Source organism: Silurus meridionalis, chromosome 22 (genome assembly GCF_014805685.1).
Source record: "Silurus meridionalis isolate SWU-2019-XX chromosome 22, ASM1480568v1, whole genome shotgun sequence".
NCBI lineage: Eukaryota > Metazoa > Chordata > Actinopteri > Siluriformes > Siluridae > Silurus > Silurus meridionalis.
Window position 1 is genome coordinate 20367184 of NC_060905.1, and position 20530 is coordinate 20387713.

General features: G+C 39.5%; 1 protein-coding gene across 2 annotated transcripts; it reads right to left on the reverse strand.

The window, feature by feature from the left end:
• Positions 1 to 938: 938 nt before the first annotated feature.
• On the reverse strand, positions 939 to 19468 carry LOC124376046 (ribonuclease inhibitor-like). 2 transcript variants are annotated; one of them, XM_046834919.1, is made up of 8 exons: positions 19326 to 19468; positions 14234 to 14354; positions 13523 to 13639; positions 12555 to 12608; positions 9845 to 10039; positions 6227 to 6400; positions 1504 to 1677; positions 939 to 1053 (listed from the first exon to the last, which is right to left on the reverse strand). In XM_046834919.1, exons 2-8 carry the CDS (start codon positions 14284 to 14286, stop codon positions 1047 to 1049), a joined length of 774 nt encoding a protein of 257 aa, XP_046690875.1. In that variant the 5' UTR covers positions 14287 to 14354; positions 19326 to 19468; the 3' UTR covers positions 939 to 1046. The 2 variants fall into 2 exon arrangements, with proteins under 2 accessions (XP_046690875.1, XP_046690877.1); XM_046834921.1 differs by lacking the exon at positions 13523 to 13639 and having other exon boundaries at positions 19326 to 19467.
• Between the last annotated feature and the right edge of the window lie 1062 nt (positions 19469 to 20530).

Here is a 20530-nt window from a genome sequence, read left to right on the forward strand (position 1 = left end):
GTAGTATAATGTTGTGGGGCTGCTTTGCTGCAGAAGGGACTGGTGCACTTTACAAAATAGATGGCATCATGAAAAAAAGAAAATTATGTGGATATATTAAAGCAACATCTGAAGACATCAGTGAGGAAGTTAAAGCTTGGGCGCAAATGGGTCTTCCAAATGGACAATGACCCCAAGCATACCTCCAAATAAGTTACAAAGTGGCTTAAGGACAACAAAGTCAAGGTATTGGAGTGGCCATCACAAAGCCCTGATCGCAATCCCATAGAAAATTTGTGGGCAGCACTGAAAAGGCGAGTGTGAGCAAGAAGGCCTACAAACCTGACCCAGTTACACCAGTTCTGTCAAGAGGAGTGGGCCAACATTCCAGAAAACTATTGTAGAAAGCTTGTGGAAGGAAACCCAAAAAGTTTGGCCCAAGTGAAACAGTTTCGGGGCAATTCCACCAAATATTAAGGAAGTGTATGTACTTCTGACTGATGAAAGTGATAATAAAAATACATAAAAATTCTCCCTCGCTCGATTCTGACATTTAACAAATGCAAAAAAATATGTTAATATTTATCGATTTAAAACAGAAAAAGTTTACTCTGATTTAATGTATGACAGTAAAGAAATAAAAGTTTGTGTTTTTTTCTGAAGTGTATGTAAATATCTGGTTTTAACTGTAATACATCATATACATATTATATACATCCAGGTGTGTGTGTGTGTGTGTGTGTGTGTGTGTGTGTGTGTGTGTATGTGTGTATGCAGGCTCTAAAGCTGGCACTGATCCCATACTGGGTTGATCACCTGATACTAGTAAGAAATGGAGATCAGATCAGAGAGAAAATAAAGATTGGATTGGGTCTGATCCTGTAGCATAAAGATAGAAACTCTATTAAATACTAACTAAAGGACAAAGTAATACATGTGATTTGGACTCCTTCTGCTCGGGGCTTTTTCACATCAACTCCTCAGATCCTGTAGATAAACGTGTTCTCGGTTTGCAGACACGGAAATGCAGGAACACTGGAGTCTTCACACACAATTGTTCATCACCATTAAAATCTACAAGAGAAAGAAGTGAATCAGTAACAGAAAACTAGAAGGAGGTGTTTGATGATCAGCAATGAGAAGGTGCAGAAGATGGAAGAGGAACATGAGCAGATATTTGCATCACATCACTGCACTTCTCCAATCCCAGGCTTTAGAGTTTTTGCTGCTTTTAATAAAGATCACTGCTGTGGAGCTTCTCTTGTTCTACATGGATATTAAAGTGCAGACTTTAAGAACAAGCTGAGGGGAATTTTACAGGAATGATAGAAGACACGGTGTGGAGGTGGAGAGATAAAAGCACTGTCCGAGTGAGGAAACCAGCTGCTTACAGGAAATCCAATATTTGTGGAATAAAAGATGATCATCATCTAATAAATAATGCTAATGTGCTAAATAACACTGATGTAGTAAATAACACTCATTACATTAGTTTGTGTTTATATAAAACAGATTATTACTCACATCAGTGTCTGTAGTCTGTAACGTTCATCATCCTTCAGATCAGAGAGACACTTCACTCCTGAGTCTCCTACTTTATTCCCAGACAGATTCAGTTTTCTCAGGTGTGAGGGGTTTGATCTCAGAGCTGAAGCGAGAGCAGCACAGCCTTCCTCTGAGACAACACAATATGCCAACCTGCAGATACACAATGACACACACTTCACTCTCTCAGTTTCTACACATTACACATCCTGTGTGTTCTTTCTACTAGAAAGAGGGAGGGAGAGAGAGAAAGAGAGAGAGATGGAGAGATTTGACTTTTAGGTCTCTTTATTGCTAAAAGAGAAAAAAGATTAAGAAAAGTTGGAACATTTGATATAATTGAAACTGTAAGTTGCAGAAAGCTGTCATGATCAACATCACAAATACATTCATTTATTCCCCTTTTTCACTGAAAAGTTTCCATGTTCCTGAACATCTGCTGATATACGAACTGGATTTTTACTCGTGTTTGTATTAAACCACTAAAAACAGCATCAATTCAGTTCATTCTTTTCCATTTCACTTCCTATTCTACACATCATATGATCATTTCACTTCCCCAAATAAAAAGTTCAGTAGTAGCTGAGTATCTTTCCTGCTCTTTGTATATTTGGGGCCATAAACAAATTGTTTACACATTTCGATGTGCGGCATCGAGCAGACGCCCGTGTCCAGAGCGACGTCCACAAGTGCTTTAAGCCTCAATACACTTTACATGCACTTTCCTGATCTCCCACCACTGACTCATAGATTCAACACATTCAAACCTCTTCTTCTCTTTTTTCCATTCTTTCCAAAAGTGTTTGAAGTTTTCACACAATGTTTTTTCCTGTAAAGTTTATGACTGAAATGCCAGTAGGAACTTCTGTGTTCTTATTAGTGTGCACTCGACTTGGATTAGTTTATGGTCTGAAAGTGGTGTAGGGAGAAGATCAGAGTGTGAGCGTGTTCCTCATGGTGTGTGTGATATGTAGAACATGTCTAAACGTGCTGCAGAAACCCTGCCTGTGGAACTTCACCCACGTGTACTGACGTGTTCGTGGGTTGTTTCTCCATCTGTCTGAGAAGTTCAGGGATTTAGTTCTTACTCTTGCTGATTCAGCATGTGGTCTCCCCAGGAGAATAAAGTCCTCTACTGGTGTTTTCTTCTCTAACTTAGAGAAAAGCTTCACCCTCTCTGACCCTGTGTTAGGAGCAGAAATATTTACAAACAAAACATTGAAGTGGTTGATTTCAGCTCTCACTATGAGAGTCTACCTCATCCTGGGAGAAGATTTGTGCTTTAACATTAGATGAGAACAGAAAGGCGACTCCAGCACTAATATTAGATCCATGACTCAAGATCTTTCCTCCTTTCCACCACGAGCCCCAATCCACCTCATTGCCCTCGTCACTATGTGTCTCCTGCAGGAAGATTATACTCAGATTCTTTAAGCCTTTACTTTCTGAACTATTTCTCTTTTTTCTGTCCATTATCTCATTCACGCTCAGGGATCCCACCTGCAGAATCTCCATGAGAGAGAGAGAGAGATAATAGAGAGCTGATAGGGAGGAAAACAGGAGAGGAAACATGATGACTATGTAGATTTCCCGTTGTTAGTCTCTTTTCCAGGTTGTTCACCATGTCTGATTGCTGCTGAGAGTTTGTTTAATGAAGATATTTCTGCAGTGTAGATTTATTCATTGCTAGAGACTCAAAGCACTTTTTGTACATGGCTCTGGACAAAGGACATCTGCTAAATGCCGCAAATGTAAATGGTATGGTTCAGAGCGAACATCTTTTCCTCAGAAGACACAAACTTTTCTAGATGGGGAAAGAAATCACTTACTTCAACACCTCATTTTCTCTTTTCTCCACCTCACAAGCCTGAGCTCCCACAGCCATGGGCATAAATCCCGGGGAGTGCGCATGTCGTAAAGCGATTCTCTTTCAATGTAGTAGATGCAGACTCATTCATAAATTGTTGTGGCAAAAATGCTGATTACGGATGTAATTTTCCATGAATCTGCTCTATTAGCGATTAAAATATGACTTATCTAGTGAACGTTAGCTTGTTTATAATAGCTTGTAGCATAGTGCACTGACACTAACACACTAAAGCCGTTTCCCATGCAGTGTTTTATTTGGGACGACTTGGAATAATGTTAACTTAACACACAATTAGCATATTGTTAATCTGTGCATTTACTAAATGATCACTGTGCTACATCTAAACTGACCACACTGTAATTTAATAATAAATTTCTATTCTGTTCTTAAGTGTCTTCATTAATTTTAAATAAAATTTTAAACCTTTTTAATTCTTTTTTTTCTTTGTCATTGAACCTGAGAAAGACTTTGAAAATAACCATAATGACGCAGTCTCCGTGCTACAATAATAATAATAAAAGCAGTGTTTCACTGTGGGGACACTGTCTTTATAAGTACAATTTGACTGTATTATTTGTGTCCCCTTCAAAAATTGCTCATGAGAAATTTTATATTCATTGTCCCCCCTACTGTTAAATGAAATTTACGCCCATGCCCAAAGCCACCACCTGATCCCCTTCTTCACTTCCCTTACTGGTCTTTTCACTCTTTTCTCTAACTTTACCATTTACACCACTGACCATCACCCTCACACAACTGATCCTTACACACATCACTGACCATTACACACATCACTGGCCATCACACTCACATCACTGGCCATCCCACACTCATCACTGATCAAGAGAGGGAAAAGGAGAAAGATGTAAAGTGAGATGTTTGAAATCTGAATGTGGAGTAAAATAAGCTGTAGGTTCTTCAGCTCCAGACAGTATTTTCAGCTGTTAATCTACTGGAAATAAAGATTTAATGCTGCAGGTTTAATTGGACTTTTGAATTAATATTAGACACTAAAACAATACAAAATTTTATAAAAAGTCATGATTATAAAAAGATCAAAATGAAATCAACACTAATTTACACTAACAAACAAAAGTAAAAAATAAAAGTATAAAGTTCCTCCTCAGAACATTGATGCTGAACCTAAAAGCTCTGCTTCAGTCTCACTATTAGAGAATGTGTGTTACTGAGGAGCAGGTCATGTGACTCTCAGAGAGATGATCTTACCTCAGTATCTCCAGTTTACAGTGAGGATTCTCCAGTACAGCAGAGAGACACTTCACTCCTGAGTCTCCTACTTTATTCCTATACAGATTCAGTTCTCTCAGGTGTGAGGGGTTTGATCTCAGAGCTGAAGCGAGAGCAGCACAGCCTTCATCTGATACTCCACAATTATACAACCTGCAGATACACAATGACACACACTTCACTCTCTCAGTTTCTACACATTACACATCCTGTGTGTTTCGAAATTAGTGGTATAGATGGATGGATAGATAAATGATAGCAGAAATATAAACAATAGATTGTGTAAATGAGAGAAATAAGAAATAAACTGAAAATTGAAACGGATTATTTAGTAACAAGAACAAGTCTTTCTTTTATGCAGTGTGTGTGTGTGTGTGTGTGTGTGTGTGTGTGTGTGTGTGTGTGTGTATGTGAGTAGGTGAGGGAGAGAGAGAGAGAGTGTGTGTGTAAGAGAGAAAACAGGACATTTGTATGTAGTTTGTTACTGAAAGTGAACTCTAACAGTTTCAGTCATTTCAGACACATTGCAGTGGTTTTAAGACACTTTTTGTGCTGCAGCTTCACACATACGTACATCAGACCCAAAAGCCTCTGTGACAAATCATCAGTGTGCAGTGGAAAGAAAAACTTCCTCCTCAGAACATTGATGCTGAACCTAAAAGCTCTGCTTCAGTCTCACTATTAGAGAATGTGTGTTACTGAGGAGCAGATCATGTGACTCTCAGAGAGATGATCTTACCTCAGTATCTCCAGTTTACAGTGAGGATGCTCCAGTACAGCAGAGAGACACTTCACTCCTGAGTCTCCTACTTCATTCCTAGACATAATCAAGTTCTCTCAGGTGTGAGGGGTTTGATCTCAGAGCTGAAGCGAGAGCAGCAAAGCCTTCATCTGATACTCCACAATTATACAACCTACAGATACACAATGACACACACTTCACTCTCTCAGTTTCTACACATTACACATCCTGTGTGTGTTTTTAAATGAGTTGTGTGGATGGATGGATGGATGGATGGATGGATAGATGTAGCAGAAATATAAACAATAGATTGTGTAAATGAGAGAATTCAGATAAATAAACTAAATATTGAAACGGTTTATTAAGTGACGAGAACAAGTCTGTTTCTTTCATAAAGTGTGTGTGTGTGTGTGAGAGAGAGAGAGAGAGTCTGTGTGTGTGTGTGTGTGAGAGAGAGAGAGATAGTGTGTGTGTGTGTGTGAGAGAGAGAGAGATTGTGTGTGTGTGTGTGTGTGTGTGTGTGTGTGTGTGTGTGAGAGAGAGAGTCTGTGTGTGTGTGTGTGTGTGTGTGTGATAGTCTGAGAGAGAGTGAGTGAGTGTGTGTGCGTGTGTGAGAGAGAGAGTGTGAGTGAGTGTGTGAGTGAGTGAGTGAGTGAGTGTGTGTGTGTGAGTGTGGTCAATCAACACTCATTTAAACTAACAAACAAAGCTAAAAAAATAAAACTATAAAGTTCCTCTTCAGAACATTGATGTTGAACCCAAAAGCTCTGCTTCAGTCTCACTATTAGAGAATGTGTGTTACTGAGGAGCAGGTCATGTGACTCTCAGAGAGATGATCTTACCTCAGTATCTCCAGTTTACAGTGAGGATTCTCCAGTACAGCAGAGAGACACTTCACTCCTGAGTCTCCTACTTTATTTAGAGACAGATCCAGATCTCTCAGGGGTGAGGGGTTTGATCTCAGAGCTGAAGCGAGAGCAGCACAGCCTTCATCTGATACTCCACAATCATACAACCTGCAGATACACAATGACACACTTCACTCTCAGTTTCTACACATTACACATCCTGTGTGTTTTGAAATGAGTGCATGGATGGATGGATGGATGGATGGATGGATGGATGTAGCAGAAATATAAACAATAGATTGTGTAAATGAGAGAATTCAGATAAATAAACTAAATATTGAAACGGTTTATTTAGTGACGAGAACAAGTCTGTTTCTTTCATAAAGTGTGTGTGTGTGTGTGTGTGTGTGTATGTGTGTGTGTGAGAGAAAGAGAGAGATTTCATACAGCTTTATTATACACAGACATAAACAACTGTTGTCTTCATAATTCAGATAACAATGTCCTTTTATAAGCATCTCGTGCAGCATTCATATTAAGAGCCTTTTTTCAGCACACTCATACAGAAGAATGAGAGAAGAATCACACACAAGACAAATTTCAGCATGTGAAGGCAGAGAAAACGACATTGTTTCAAACCCCATCCTCTGCCTGAAGTTCTGATCTTCATTTAGCAGGAATTTTCCTTCATCTATATATTTCCTGAACGGTGAACTTTTCTTCACCCTCACTTCTCATCAACATCCCAAAAGAATCAACACACATTTTGTGATCAGGAAAAGAATCTGTAACCTGCACATTTTCATCTTTATTGATCTTTGTAAAAAAGATTTGACTTTATCAAAAGAACAGTAACTACATGTCTTCCCTCTGCTCTTATTGTCCAGAGTTTCACTGTCACAATCTTCAACAGGACTTAACATTCTCACATTCATTAGCTTGTGTTTCAGACCAGTGTTTTAACTTTTCATTCCTCATCTTTACTTTATTCCTTTTTCTCTTAACAGGAGGTTTTAAACAGTGCGTCATCACTCACATAATCTGTATTCATTTCTTCTTCAGTCACCCGTTTAGCTGCTTTAACAGAATCTATTACTGTTTCCCCCTCTGTCACCTCGAGTTCTCCCCCCGGCATCACTCCTTCCTGCCTCTGGAGCAATAGACCCACCTTCAGCCTGATCCCATTCAGCAGAACCAGTGAGAACAGTATCCCCAGCCTGATCACATTCAGCAGAACCAGTGAGAACAGTATCTCCAGCCTGATCCCATTCAGCAGAACCAGTGAGAACAGTATCTCCAGCCTGGTCACATTCAGCAGAACCAGTGAGAACAGTATCTCCAGCCTGATCACATTCAGCAGAACCAGTGAGAACAGTATCTCCAGCCTGATGACATTCAGCAGAACCAGTGAGAACAGTATCTCCAGCCTGATGACATTCAGCAGAACCAGTGAGAACAGTATCTCCAGCCTGATGACATTCAGCAGAACCAGTGAGAACAGTATCTCCAGCCTGATGACATTCAGCAGAACCAGTGAGAACAGTATCTCCAGCCTGATGACATTCAGCAGAACCAGCGAGAACAGTATCTCCAGCCTGATCACATTCAGCAGAACCAGCGAGAACAGTATCTCCAGCCTGATCACATTCAGCAGAACCAGCGAGAACAGTATCTCCAGCCTGATCCCATTCAGCAGAACCAGTGAGAACAGTATCTCCAGCCTCTTCATCAGCCGCTACGTGAGCGCTGTTATCCGCGGTCTGTACACGACAGGAACTTCTAATGTGCTCCTTCTCTCCACACTTAAAATAAATTCACTACACTTTCTGAAATAAAATTAATATTGTAATCAAAGTAATTAAACATTGTAATTAATCACATTCAGTTCATATAAAAATATGCAGATTTACTGTCCTGTTTGAAATACAGTACAGTTTATATATTATTAGCATTCATAGATTTCATGTTTAAATTGGTTCCTAATGTTAATTATTGTGTTTGTTTTTTCTCAGGAAGAGGCAAAGCTGTGTACAAGATTTCTTTCATAAAAACTACGTCACTGTTTGCAGCCCCAAATGGTGTTACACTTCATGAATTTCTGCACAGTGTTGAGCAGTGCTTTAGTTGAATTTATATAGGATTATTCGTGCCTGATGCTCAAGTGTTGTTTACTTTTTATTTTTAAATACTGTAAAAACATTGAAGTATTTTTTGAAAAAAAATTAATAAAGGTTAAGCAAAAAATACAAATAATCGTTAGAGTAGTCGACAGCTCTAGTGTGTGTGTGTGTGTGTGTGTGTGTGTGTGTGTGTGTGAGGAGCAGGTCATGTGACTCTCAGAGAGATGATCTTACCTCAGTATCTCCAGTTTACAGTGAGGATTCTCCAGTACAGCAGAGAGAAACTTCACTCCTGAGTCTCCTACTTCATTCCTAGACAGATCCAGTTCTCTCAGGTGTGAGGGGTTTGATCTCAGAGCTGAAGCGAGAGCAGCACAGCCTTCATCTGATACTCCACAATTATACAACCTGCAGATACACAATGACACACACTTCACTCTCTCAGTTTCTACACATTACACATCCTGTGTGTTCTCCCTCGTTCCTGCAGTGTTGGTGTAAGAACCAGTCACAGACACTGATGGAAGTCCTCGTCTAGACAGTCATGTAGTGCGAGTTGCCCGACTACAAAATGGACAGATTTTATTTGTGTAAAATAAGTTGCAGCAGATTTCTCCAGGACTTACAAAGTAAATAAAGAATATATAATTTATCAATGAAAATAAATGAATTTAAAGATGATTTAATGGAGATAAATTTTTGTACTGCACTTTGATTCATCTCACACAAGAAAACTGCAGTAAATGACCAGTAGGTGACAGTGTAAGGTGTATTTCAACTCATTTTCACAGCAGGGGATTAGAAGTAGAGCAGCACTAATGACCCAATGAATGTGGAGGAAAAAACTGAAGTAAATGTGGGATTTTTTTAATCTTAGAAGATCTTAAACATCTGCAGTTCAATAAAGAAGATGTAAAAGAAGATGAGATGAAGGAGAGCAGCAGCACAAACACACGTCGCTCTGAGAAACAGAGAATGGAACTGGGAAGTCCAGAGCAATGCAAGCTGACACACACTTCATCATTCTGCAAACGGAGCAGAGGGGAATCTCTGACAATGAAGAATAATAATATGGTAAGACGTCTAGAAACAGGTTGAAAAAGCAATGATGATGATTTGAAGATGATGTGTGTGTTATGGTGGACCGTCTCCCTTCTCTTGTCCAATCACAAGATCATATTAAACCTGACCAATGATTATTGCTGTGATTGAGATTCCTGTCATTATGTGTACAAGAGGTGTAAAGGTATTGCTGCTTTCTGTTCAAAGTCATGATTCAGGTTCTTTCTCTCTGTTGAACTGGAGTTTTATTCACACATGGATCTAATTCTCAGTGCATTAATGATTAGTGGAAGTGAGAAGTTTCATTACTGATAGATTTGTTCTGGATGTTGTACTGCTACAGCAAATTTCACCTGAAAAACAACACTGTATACAACAATTCACTGCAGCTTTTAGTGAGTTCTTGTGTCTCTCAGAGAGATGATCTTACCTCAGATCTTTCACTTCACACTCAGGATTCTCCAGTAGAGCAGAGAGACGCTTCACTCCTGAGTCTTCTAGATTATTCCCAGACAGATCCAGTGTATTGACCGTCAGATGCAGTTCTCTCAGACTGGAGGTTTCTGAGTTGAGCACTGAGGTCAGAGCTTCTCCCCTTCTCCCTGTAATTTCACTGCATCTGATACTGAAGGAAAAAAAAGATAATGAACAGAAATGCAGAAGATCAAACAAGTTCTCAAAGCTTCACTGCAGCGTCTCACTTCCAACATCACACACATCAGTTGAACACAATGATTAAATGGTGGAATAATAAGAATTGACAGTCGGAGATGTTCAGATTTGGCTTGGCGAGAGTTTCAGCTGAGGAACATCATCATCACACACGTTGTATAAACATGGAGGATGAGATCCTGGAATCCAAATGGGAAAGTAAGAGAGTCTGATCTAAAAGGTTTCTAAGAGGAGAAAGGAAAAAGTCTAAAGAGTCCTGCAGAGTTCGATTCATCTGAACAGCTCAGACCTTTGATTTGTTCTCAACACTGGAACAGTAGAACAATTTCATTCAGCTTCACTTACATTGCTTTTCTGGATGCTGCAATCACAGGCATCACTCTCACAAGAATACCATCTCTGATCTTATCTGGAGTGATGTATTTATTCAGGTCAAATTCCTCCAGATCCTGTGCTGATGTCAGTAACAAAAACACCAGAGCAGACCACTGTGAAGGAGAAAGTTCACTTTGTGCTCCAGATTTCAGATACTGCTGGATTTCCTCCACTAGAGAATCATCACCCAGTTCATTCAGACAGTGGAACAGATTGATGGATTTCCTCTTTGTTCTGGGAGCTACTTCCTCTCTGTGTTACTAAGGCATGTAGAAGTTTCTGATTGGACTCGAGTGAGAGACCCAGAAGAAAGTGGAGGAAAAGATCCAGATGTCCAGTCTGACTGTATAAAGCCTGATCTATAGCACTCCTGTGAACATCTGAAAGTGTCCTACAGACCTGATTCTGTTGAAGAACATTTCGCTGATCCTTCATGAAGGTCAGGTGCACATACAGAGCTGCGAGATGTTCCTGAATGCTCAGATGAACAAAGCAGTACACTTTACTCTGGTGAAGCCCAAACTCCTCTCTGAAGATCTGCGTACACACACCTGAATACACTGCTGCTTCTGTCACATCAATGCCACACTCTCTCAGGTCTTTCTCATAGAAGATCAGGTTTTGTTTCTCCAGCTGCTGGAAAGCCAGTTTCCCCAGTTTGAGAAGCATTTCTTCATCGCTCTCCTGCTTCTGTAGGTACTTCTCTCTTATGATGTTGGTCTGAATGATGAGGAAGTGTGTGTACATTTGAGTCAGAGTCTTGGGGATCTCTCCACTCTCTGCTTCACCCAACATTCTCTCTAGAACAGCAGCAGAAATCCAGCAGAACACTGGGATGTGGCACATGATGTAGAGGCTTCTTAATGACTTCAGGTGTGTGATGATCTTATTGGCCAGGTTCTGATCACTGATCCTCTTCCTGAAGTACTCCTCCTTCTGAGGGTCATTGAACCCTCGTACCTCTGTGACTCGATGGACACACTCAGAGGGGATTTGATCAGCTGCTGCTGGTCTGGAGGTGATCCAGATGAGAGCAGAGGGAAGCAGGTTCCCTTTGATCAGGTTTATCAGCAGCACATGCACTGGTGCTAATTCAGTTACATCACACACGCTCACTGTCTCCTGGAAATCCAGAGGAAAACGACACTCATCCAAACCATCAAAAATGAACAAAACCTTCTCCAACTGGAAATGTCCAGTTCTTTCATCTCCCTAAAAAACACATGAAGGAGCTCCACCAGACTCAGTTTCTGCTCCTTTATCAAATTCAGCTCTCTGAAAGGAAGTGAGAATATGAGGTGGACGTCCTGATTTGTTTTCCCTTCAGCCCAGTCCAGAACAAACTTCTGCACAGAGACTGTTTTTCCAATTCCAGCTACTCCCTTAGTCAGAATGTTCCTGATGGGTTCTTCATCTTGTTTAGATAAGGGTTTTGTCAGAACGTTCCTGATGGGTTCTTCATCCTGTTCAGATAAGGGTTTTGTCAGAACGTTCCTGATGGGTTCTTCATCTTGTTCAGATATGGGTTTTGTCAGAAACTTCCTGGTGAATTCATCTTGTTCAGATGTCAGATTTCTCCTGATGTGTTTGTCTTGTTCAGGTAGGGGTTTAAAGATGTCACTGCATTTAATTGGTGTGTCCTCAGTTGGGTTCCTCCTGGATTCTGCCTCGATCTGTTTCACCTCATGTTCTTTATTGACGTCTCCACTGTCTCCCTCTGTGATGTAGAGCTCTGTGTAGATCTCATTCAGGAGTGTCCGGTTTTCCTGCTTTAGCATCAATCCATTCAAACACTGAAACTTCTTCACCAGATTGAACTTGAACTTCTTCTGGACTTCATCTGCAGCAGTGGATTCTGGGTCGTGTCTGTGACAGGGTGAAGAAGGAAGACATGGTGAGACATGGGCTCCAATGATTAGAGTAGAAGTTCACATTTTTCCTGCTAGATAGATCTTTATGATGTTCTCACTGTGGATTTACTTTATTCTACTGGAGGTTTTCTATCATCTAATCACTCTGTAGGTACTAACAGCAGAGAGCTTTAGAATAGCAGTGTGTCAGTGTCACAGTCATGGTGTTGGTTTTGATCGTACCCTGTAGCTGTGATGATGTTCTTCTCTCTTCTGTCTCCTGCCTTCTGTAGAACACTGGGAACAAAAACAACAAGTGTTAAAGATCTCAACGTTCCTCACTTTAATACTGGAGTCTAAACCTGAACACAAATTGTACTACAATAATTGTAGTGAGAGCAGGAACACTTGGAGATCCTTGAATACAACTCCAACATTGTGCACCTGGAGAATTAAATGTGCTCCTGTTTTCCTTTCACACTTTTTCCTACTTTTCTATTCTTCCTACACAAACCTCCAAAAGTATTGGAACAGGAAGTCCAGGTCTTTGGGTTTTTGCTCGACACTGAAGACATTTGGATTTGAGAGTAAAAGATGAAAATGAAACAGAAGATCAGAATTCCAGCTTTCAGTTCCTGATCTTTACATCTAGATTTGTTACATCACTTAGAACACTGCACCGAACCTTTCAGGAAATGAAAGCTGAAATTCTGATCTCTCGTCTCACATCATCTTCTGATCAAGATTTCCACCTATTCACATGGTTTTGGGAAGTGGGAGTTTAGATTGAGGAAAATGCTGATTTTCATTCTGAATCTATTCTGTTTTCTCTCTCTGTAGTTCACTGTAGAAAATTATAGAAATGGCTTTAAGACAGAATTTCATTGTTGCTAAAATCTGAAGATCTCCTTAAGATTCTGATCACTAAGTCAGGGTTCCTGATCCCCAAAAATACTGCTTACACTTTTAAGTAGTAGTGTTTAGATGTTTCCTGTAGCTTTGTTGTTGTTTATATTTTAAGATTTAAGACATTACGTGTAATTGAGTGTGACTTTAATAAATATTTACACTTTTTCATCTAAAGGATTTACTGAAAGTATAGTAGAATCAGTAAAGACCAAGTAACTATAATATAAATCTAAACAGCTGCTAATGACGGTGTAGTGCAGTCATTAACTGTGGATTTAACTAGGAGAATTATGGGATGTTACCTGTGTCCAGGTGAGGAGATTCCAGTGCTAAATCTCAATGGAAGTTCCATAGATGCATCACTCTTGATGGAGACACAGCTGGGCACTGGTGAGTGTGATCTCTTTCTCTTTCTCTTACTGTAGAAAATTATAAAAATGGCCATGAGACAGAATTTCATTGTTGCTAAAATCAGGATACAAAATCCAGTGCATTGAAAAAGTCCCTATGCAGTGCTGGTGTGGAGCACGGATTTAAAACTGGTGATTAAAAACACAGATTTAGTTTGGATAAGATTATAATTGATAGTATGTAGTTGATGTAGAAAACAGTTCCAGCCCACTGTAACTGTTCCTGCTGGATTGGAGTTAAAAAGCACTTATTGATTTGGTTCCCTGTAATTGAGGTGATGTTCTAAAGGTTTTCTGTGATTGTGCTGAAAAGGAGCTGAACTGAAGTCAGTAATGAGAATCTCCAGTGCTGCTTAAACACTCATTTATAACACATATTATAAGGATTATAGATGTTGTTTGTGTCTTATAGCTTTAATTAACCAATGACTTTATGGTTCTTGGTTTTGAGAGTTTCATAAATTGTGCACAATGACGTGTGTTTAATTGTGTAATAAATGTATTTAGGGTGATGTTTATATATGAAATGAAGCTCTCAGAAATGTCTCCAGATTTGCAGATATGAACAGTTCATTAGTAAAACACTAGAACATGGCAGGTTACCAGTCTTTTGAGGGTGAGGTCACATGATCTGTGCCCTGATCAGGGATCTCCATTTTTCAATGCTCGTGTACACACAGAGTCCTGAAGACGGCGATCTCTTCTGCTGGAATCAATCACATTCCTAGAAAACACAAAAACAACATGCAGTTAAAACTGGGGGAAAATCTTTCTAAAACCAGCTGATCCTCATGATGTCTTACTGATTCTCACATTTTTCTAACATCTTTATTCCTCATCTGAACACAGACTGACAGGAGGTGTGTAATAAACACTACACCAATAAACACTGTTCTATTTTTTATTTCTATGTATAAAAAGTGATTCAAGTCTTCTGTATTTCTATATTTTCCACACACAGTCCATTAATGTCCAATAGAAGTGAAATCCATAGACATATAAGACACCAGGCAAGAGTTCCCTGTAAACAAATACAACTACACAACATATATAACAACATACCAATAATAGAGTGATAATAACAATAACTGTACAAACAATGAGTGATATTAGATGATTGAGAGATATTATATAATCTTTAATTTATTATTATACTCATTTATTATTGTACAATTATTTACTTTTCTTTTTTTGTCCGTATTGTAATTTATAGTCCATACTATTAGCATTTTATTTAATATTACATTATAATGCATTATTATTATTAATGTTATTAATATTATTGTTAATAAACAATTTGCAATGATCAATATATTAGTTATTTATATAGTTATACTACATTATTTTATTCCATCTTACTTAATACTGGAATACAAATAGATTTTATGCACTGTTATTGTACCATAATCATATCCATGTATTTCCATAAAGAATCCAGCAGTTCTCTTTGTTCTTCACTGTTTTGGAGAATAAATCTGTAAATAACTACATCATTTTAATGTATAAAAATACAGAAATAAGGCTGCCAGTGGGATTTGTATTATTTAGGGTTTGTTCCATTTTCTCAATGATGGTTATTTCATTATAGTGTAACTATCGAGATTATATATTAATATATACACACAATATATTCCATACCCACTGTGTATTTTATATTATATATAAGATAAGATAAGATAAACCTTTATTCGTCCCACAGTGGGGAAATTTCTATGTTCCAGCAGCAAGACAAAGAAATAAAAATAGATGCAAATATATAAAAAGGAATATACAAAAAAATAAAAACAGAGAAATAAAAACAAATAAAAACAAATAATAATAATAATAATAATAATAAACAAAGAAAGAAAAATAAATGCAAATATATAAAAAATAATATGCATATACTACAATAACAGTATATACACAGTACAATGTATAAATACAAATGGGGGAGGAAAAAAAAGTACGCGTTTCAGGTAATATTTTAAGGTGGTATTGCACGTAATTACGGGTAATATTGCACATAATATTGTACCTGATTCATGTAATATTTCACACAGATAATGTTATTGCACATCTTAAAAAGTAATAACAGTGTTGTATGGTGGTGACTGGTTTTACTGGGAACAGCTTTGGTTGTAAAGTCTAATAGCAGCAGGGAGAAAAGACCTTCTGTATCGCTCCTTCAGACACTTAGGATGTATCAGTCTGTCACTAAAAGAGCTGCTCAGCGATGTAACGGTTTCATACAGGGGGTGGGAGGCGTTCTGCAGCAATGATGATAGTTTTGCTACCATCCTCCTTTCTCCCACCTCCTGTACAGTGTCCAGGGGAATCCACAGGACTGAGCTGGCCTTCCTGATCAGCTTGTCTAGTCTCTTCCTGTCTGCAGTAGATATGCTGCTGCCCCAGCAGACCACTCCATAGAATATGGCTGAGGCCACCACAGAGTCAAAAAAGGTCTTCAGTAGCTCTCCCTGTACTCCAAAAGACCTTAGTCTCCTCAGCAGAAAGAGTCTGCTCTGCCCTTTCTTGTAGATTGCCTCAGTATTGTCTGTCCAGTCCAGTTTGTTGTTTAGGTGAACACCCAGGTATTTGTAAGAGTCCACCCTCACAATGTTCCTACCCTGAATGTTCACTGGTGATAGTTTGTTTGTGCCTACGGAAATCCACCACCAGTTCTTTCGTTTTCCCTGCATTTATCTGGAGGCAGCTCCGTTGGCACCAGTCCACAAAGTTCTGTATAAGTTCTCTGTACTCTCTGTCATCATCATTCGTGATCAGACCGACGATGGCAAAGTCATCAGAGAACTTCTGTAGGTGACAGGTTGCTGAGCTGAACATGTAGTCTGCAGTGTAGATGGTGAAGAGAAACGGGACTAGAACCGTTCCCTGCGGGGCTCCAGTGTTGCAGACAATCATGTCAGACTCACAGTCACGAGTCCTTACATACTGTGGTCGGTCTGTGAGGTAGTCCAGTATCCAAGCAGACCCATGTACACCATCTTATCCCTCAGGAGCGCAGGTTGGATGGTGTTAAAAGCACTAGAGAAGTCAAAAAACATGACTCTCACAGTGCTCCCAGCCTTTTCCAGTTGTGAAATAGCCCGATTTAGGAGGAAGATGACTGCGTCTTCCCCTCCAATGCCAAGTTGGTAGGCAAACTGAAGTGGATCCATTGATGGGCTCACCAGAGGTCAGAGATGAGTGAGCACAAGCCTCTCCAATGTTTTCATCAGATATATACTATATACATACATACAGTGGGTACGGAAAGTATTCAGACCCCCTTACATTTTTGACTCTTTGTTATTTGCTAAAATCACTTAAGTTCATTTCTTTTCCTCATTAATGTACATGCAGCACCCCATATTGACAGATATGTTGACATTGTTGCAGTTTTATTGAAAAAATACAAAACTGAAATATTACATGGTCCTATGTATTCAGACCCTTTGGTGTGACACTCATATATTTAACTCAGGTGCTCTCCATTTCTTCTGATCATCCTTAAGATGGTTCTACACCTTTATTTGAGTCCAGCTGTGTTTGATTATACTAATTGGACTTGATTAGGAAAGCCACACACCTGTCTATATAAGACCTTACAGATCACGATGCATGTCAGAGCAAACGAGAATCGTGAGGTCAAAGGAACTGCCTGAAGAGCTCAGACACAGAATTGTGGCAAGGCACAGATCTGGCCAAGGTTACAAAAACATTTCTGCTGCACTTAAGGTTCCTAAGAGCACAGTGACCTCCATAATCCATAATTCCATAATTAAATAGAAGATGTTTGGGACGACCAGAACCCTTCCTAGAGCTGGCCGTCCGGCCAAACTGAGTTATCGGGGGAGAAGAGCCTTGGTGAGAGAGGTAAAGAAGAACCCAAAGATCACTGTGGCTGAGCTCCAGAGATGCAGTCGAGAGATGGGCGAAAGTTGTAGAAAGTCAACCATTACTGCACCCCTCCACCAATCGGGTCTTTATGGCAGAGTGGCCCGACAGAAGGCTCTCCTCAGTGCAAGACACGTGAAAGCCTGCATGGAGTTTGATAAAAAAAACACCTGAAGGACTCCAAGATGGTAAGAAATAATTCTCTGGTCTGATGAGACCAAGATAGAACTTTTTGGCCTTAATTCTAAGTGGTATGTGTGGAGAAAACCAGGCACTGCTCATCACCTGTCCAATACAGTCCCAACAGTGAAGCATGGTGGTGGCAGCATCATGCTGTGGGGGTGTTTTTCAGCTGCAGGGACCGGACGACTGGTTGTAATCGAGGGAAAGATGAATGCGGCCAAGTACAGGGATATCCTGGACCAAAACCTTCTCCAGAGTGCTCTGGACCTCAGACTGGGCTGAAGGTTTACCTTCCAACAAGACAATTACCCTAAACACACAGCTAAAATATTGAAGGAGTGGCTTCACAACAACTCTGTGACTGTTCTTGAATGGCCCAGCCAGAGCCCTGACTTAAACCCAATTAAGCATCTCTGGAGAGACCTAAAAATGGCTGTCCACCAACGTTTACCATCCAACCTGACAGAACTGGAGAGGATCTGCAAGGTGGGAAAAACTTGTTGCATCTTCCCCAAAAAGACTTCTGGCTGTATTAGATCAAAAGGCTGCTTCTACTAAATACTGAGTTAAGGGTCTGAATACATAGGACCATGTGATATTTCAGTATTTCTTTTTTAATAAATCTGCAAAAATGTCAACAATTCTGTTTTTTTTTGTCAGTATGGGGTGCCGTGTGTACATTAATGAGGAATACAAATGAACTTAAATGATTTTAGCAAATGGCTGCAATATAACAAAGAGTGAAAAATTTAAGGGGGTCTGAATACTGAATACCCACTAAATAATACTGAATATATAGTATATGCATATACAATAACAAAATAAAACACTCAATACCTGAATAAATAGATTTTTTATTCATTGTTCTCCATGAGTGAATTCTTTATCTCCATATGTGAATAGTATTTAATAATAATAAATGGGATTCTGTTTCAAGGATTCCACATTTTTCACAATTTCTATGTTTGTGTTTTCTTGTATAAATGTGGGTTTAGTGTTTTGTGTGTCTGATTCATAATCTTGTCATAATCACATCCTTTTCCCTGATTTGATCACATGTTCTTTCCACCCCTACATTTCTTTATATTGCAGATACTGTAGGTTCTTCCTTTTGTTTCTGTGTCCCAAATGTTCTGCATCTTTTATCTCTGCTGTTCTCATACACACCCTAATGTTAACATCTGGTTCCTTTAGTGCCTCTTTTACCAACTTCTCCACTACCTCATTCCCCAATATTCCCACATGATCAATGATAAAGGATCCAGTGGATCCCGCATTCCGCACTGAATTCTGAAAGCTCATGTGTTCATGAACATGTATCTGCTCCACACTTCCTGTATCTCCTCCGCTTAGAAAGCCATGATCTGCTCCTGTTTACGGGAAATCATCCTGAGCCATGACAACAACTCCAGGATCAGCTTGGAACAACCAAACAATCCCGGTGTTCTCATGTCAGATCCTCCTCAATAAACTCAGAACATCATCAAATCCAACTGAGGAATTTGGGCAGAAACTGTTGTCCTCCATTTCGGCTGCTGTGGCGCAGTTTCCCTGCGGTCTTTCCACAAACTCCATTACAGAGAAAACACAAACGCATTATTCCGATAGAAAGTCGTTTCTAGGAAAAACTCACCCACTTTTCTTCACCACTGCTTGATGTTGGACATGAATCTCACCGCTTCTGACTGCTGTTAAAGATCTTTGTGTTTTTCTAACCGCTCATTAAAATGGAGTCGAGGATGAGAAACACTTTCACTTTCGGAAAACTGACTCGATTCTTCTTCTTCTTGTGGTGTTTTATGGCGGTTTGGCAGACCAACGAAAAGGTGCGTTACCGCCACCTACTGAACTGGAGTGTGGAACACAGAATAAGGGGAGAGAAAAAAAACAAGGGAGTTAAAAACCTAGATTCTGTCTACAGTTCCGGTCTTTTTAAGGTACTTGAATAACAGTTCTAGAGTCCTCGATTGCCCATACTCGCATCCCAACAGTGCCTTTAGAGAAATATCACCCACTCCTATCCATTCTAATTCCTGAATTAACTGGAATCTGTCTCTTTCATATGCAGGACACTTATAAAGAATGTGACTCAATGTTTCCAATTCCCCACACTTCTTACATTCACCCGATTCATGCTTACCTATTCTAAAGAGACTATGGTTTAAGGCAGGGAGTCCAATTCTTAGCCTTGTGATGATGACATCCTTCTTTCTATTTCCCAATCTTTTCCTCTCTTTTCCAACAGTCTCCTGAATCTGGAAGAGATGTCTTCCTTTAGTCCCACTACTCCATATTTCTTGCCATCTTTTACATACTTCAGATGAAATCACTGCCTTGAATTCTGCTCTACTCAAAGCTTCCTTAATGTCTATCTGAGAACTTCTATTCTTCTATCCATTGTAGGGCTAGAATGACCTTCCTATTCCACTATCTACCGTATGATAGATGTCATTGATCATTATGTTAAAAAGAATAGGGCTGCTCACACTTCCCTGGGGAGTTCCATTCTCAATTGGAAGGATCCGAGATAACATGGTCCCTACTCTTTCTTGAATCGTTCTTCCAAATAAGAAACTCTTAATCCAGTTATACATCCTCCCACCAATTTCCAAGCTTTCCAGTTTCATCAAGAGCCCTTCTTTCCACAGCATATCATATGCCTTTTCCACTTTAAAAAACACTAACAATTCTTTATTAATTTGAGCTTTACGAATTTCAGATTCCAAACACAATATTTCATCCATCGTATTCCTCCCTTTCCTAAATCCGCTCTGACATGCTGAAAAAAATGTTTCTGCTTCCAATCACATACGTCAATCTATTTATTACCATTTGTTC

Coding starts and splice junctions, on each gene's coding strand:
- LOC124376046 (XM_046834919.1), bottom strand. CDS start 14,286: ATGGAGATCCCTGATCAGGGCACAGATCATGTGACCTCACCCTCAAAA. Junction 12,609..13,522: donor ATCTCCTCACCTGGACACAG/GTAACATCCCAT, acceptor TTTTGTTCCCAG/TGTTCTACAGAAGGCAGGAG. Junction 10,040..12,554: donor AACATCATCACAGCTACAGG/GTACGATCAAAA, acceptor TTTTTCCTTCAG/TATCAGATGCAGTGAAATTA.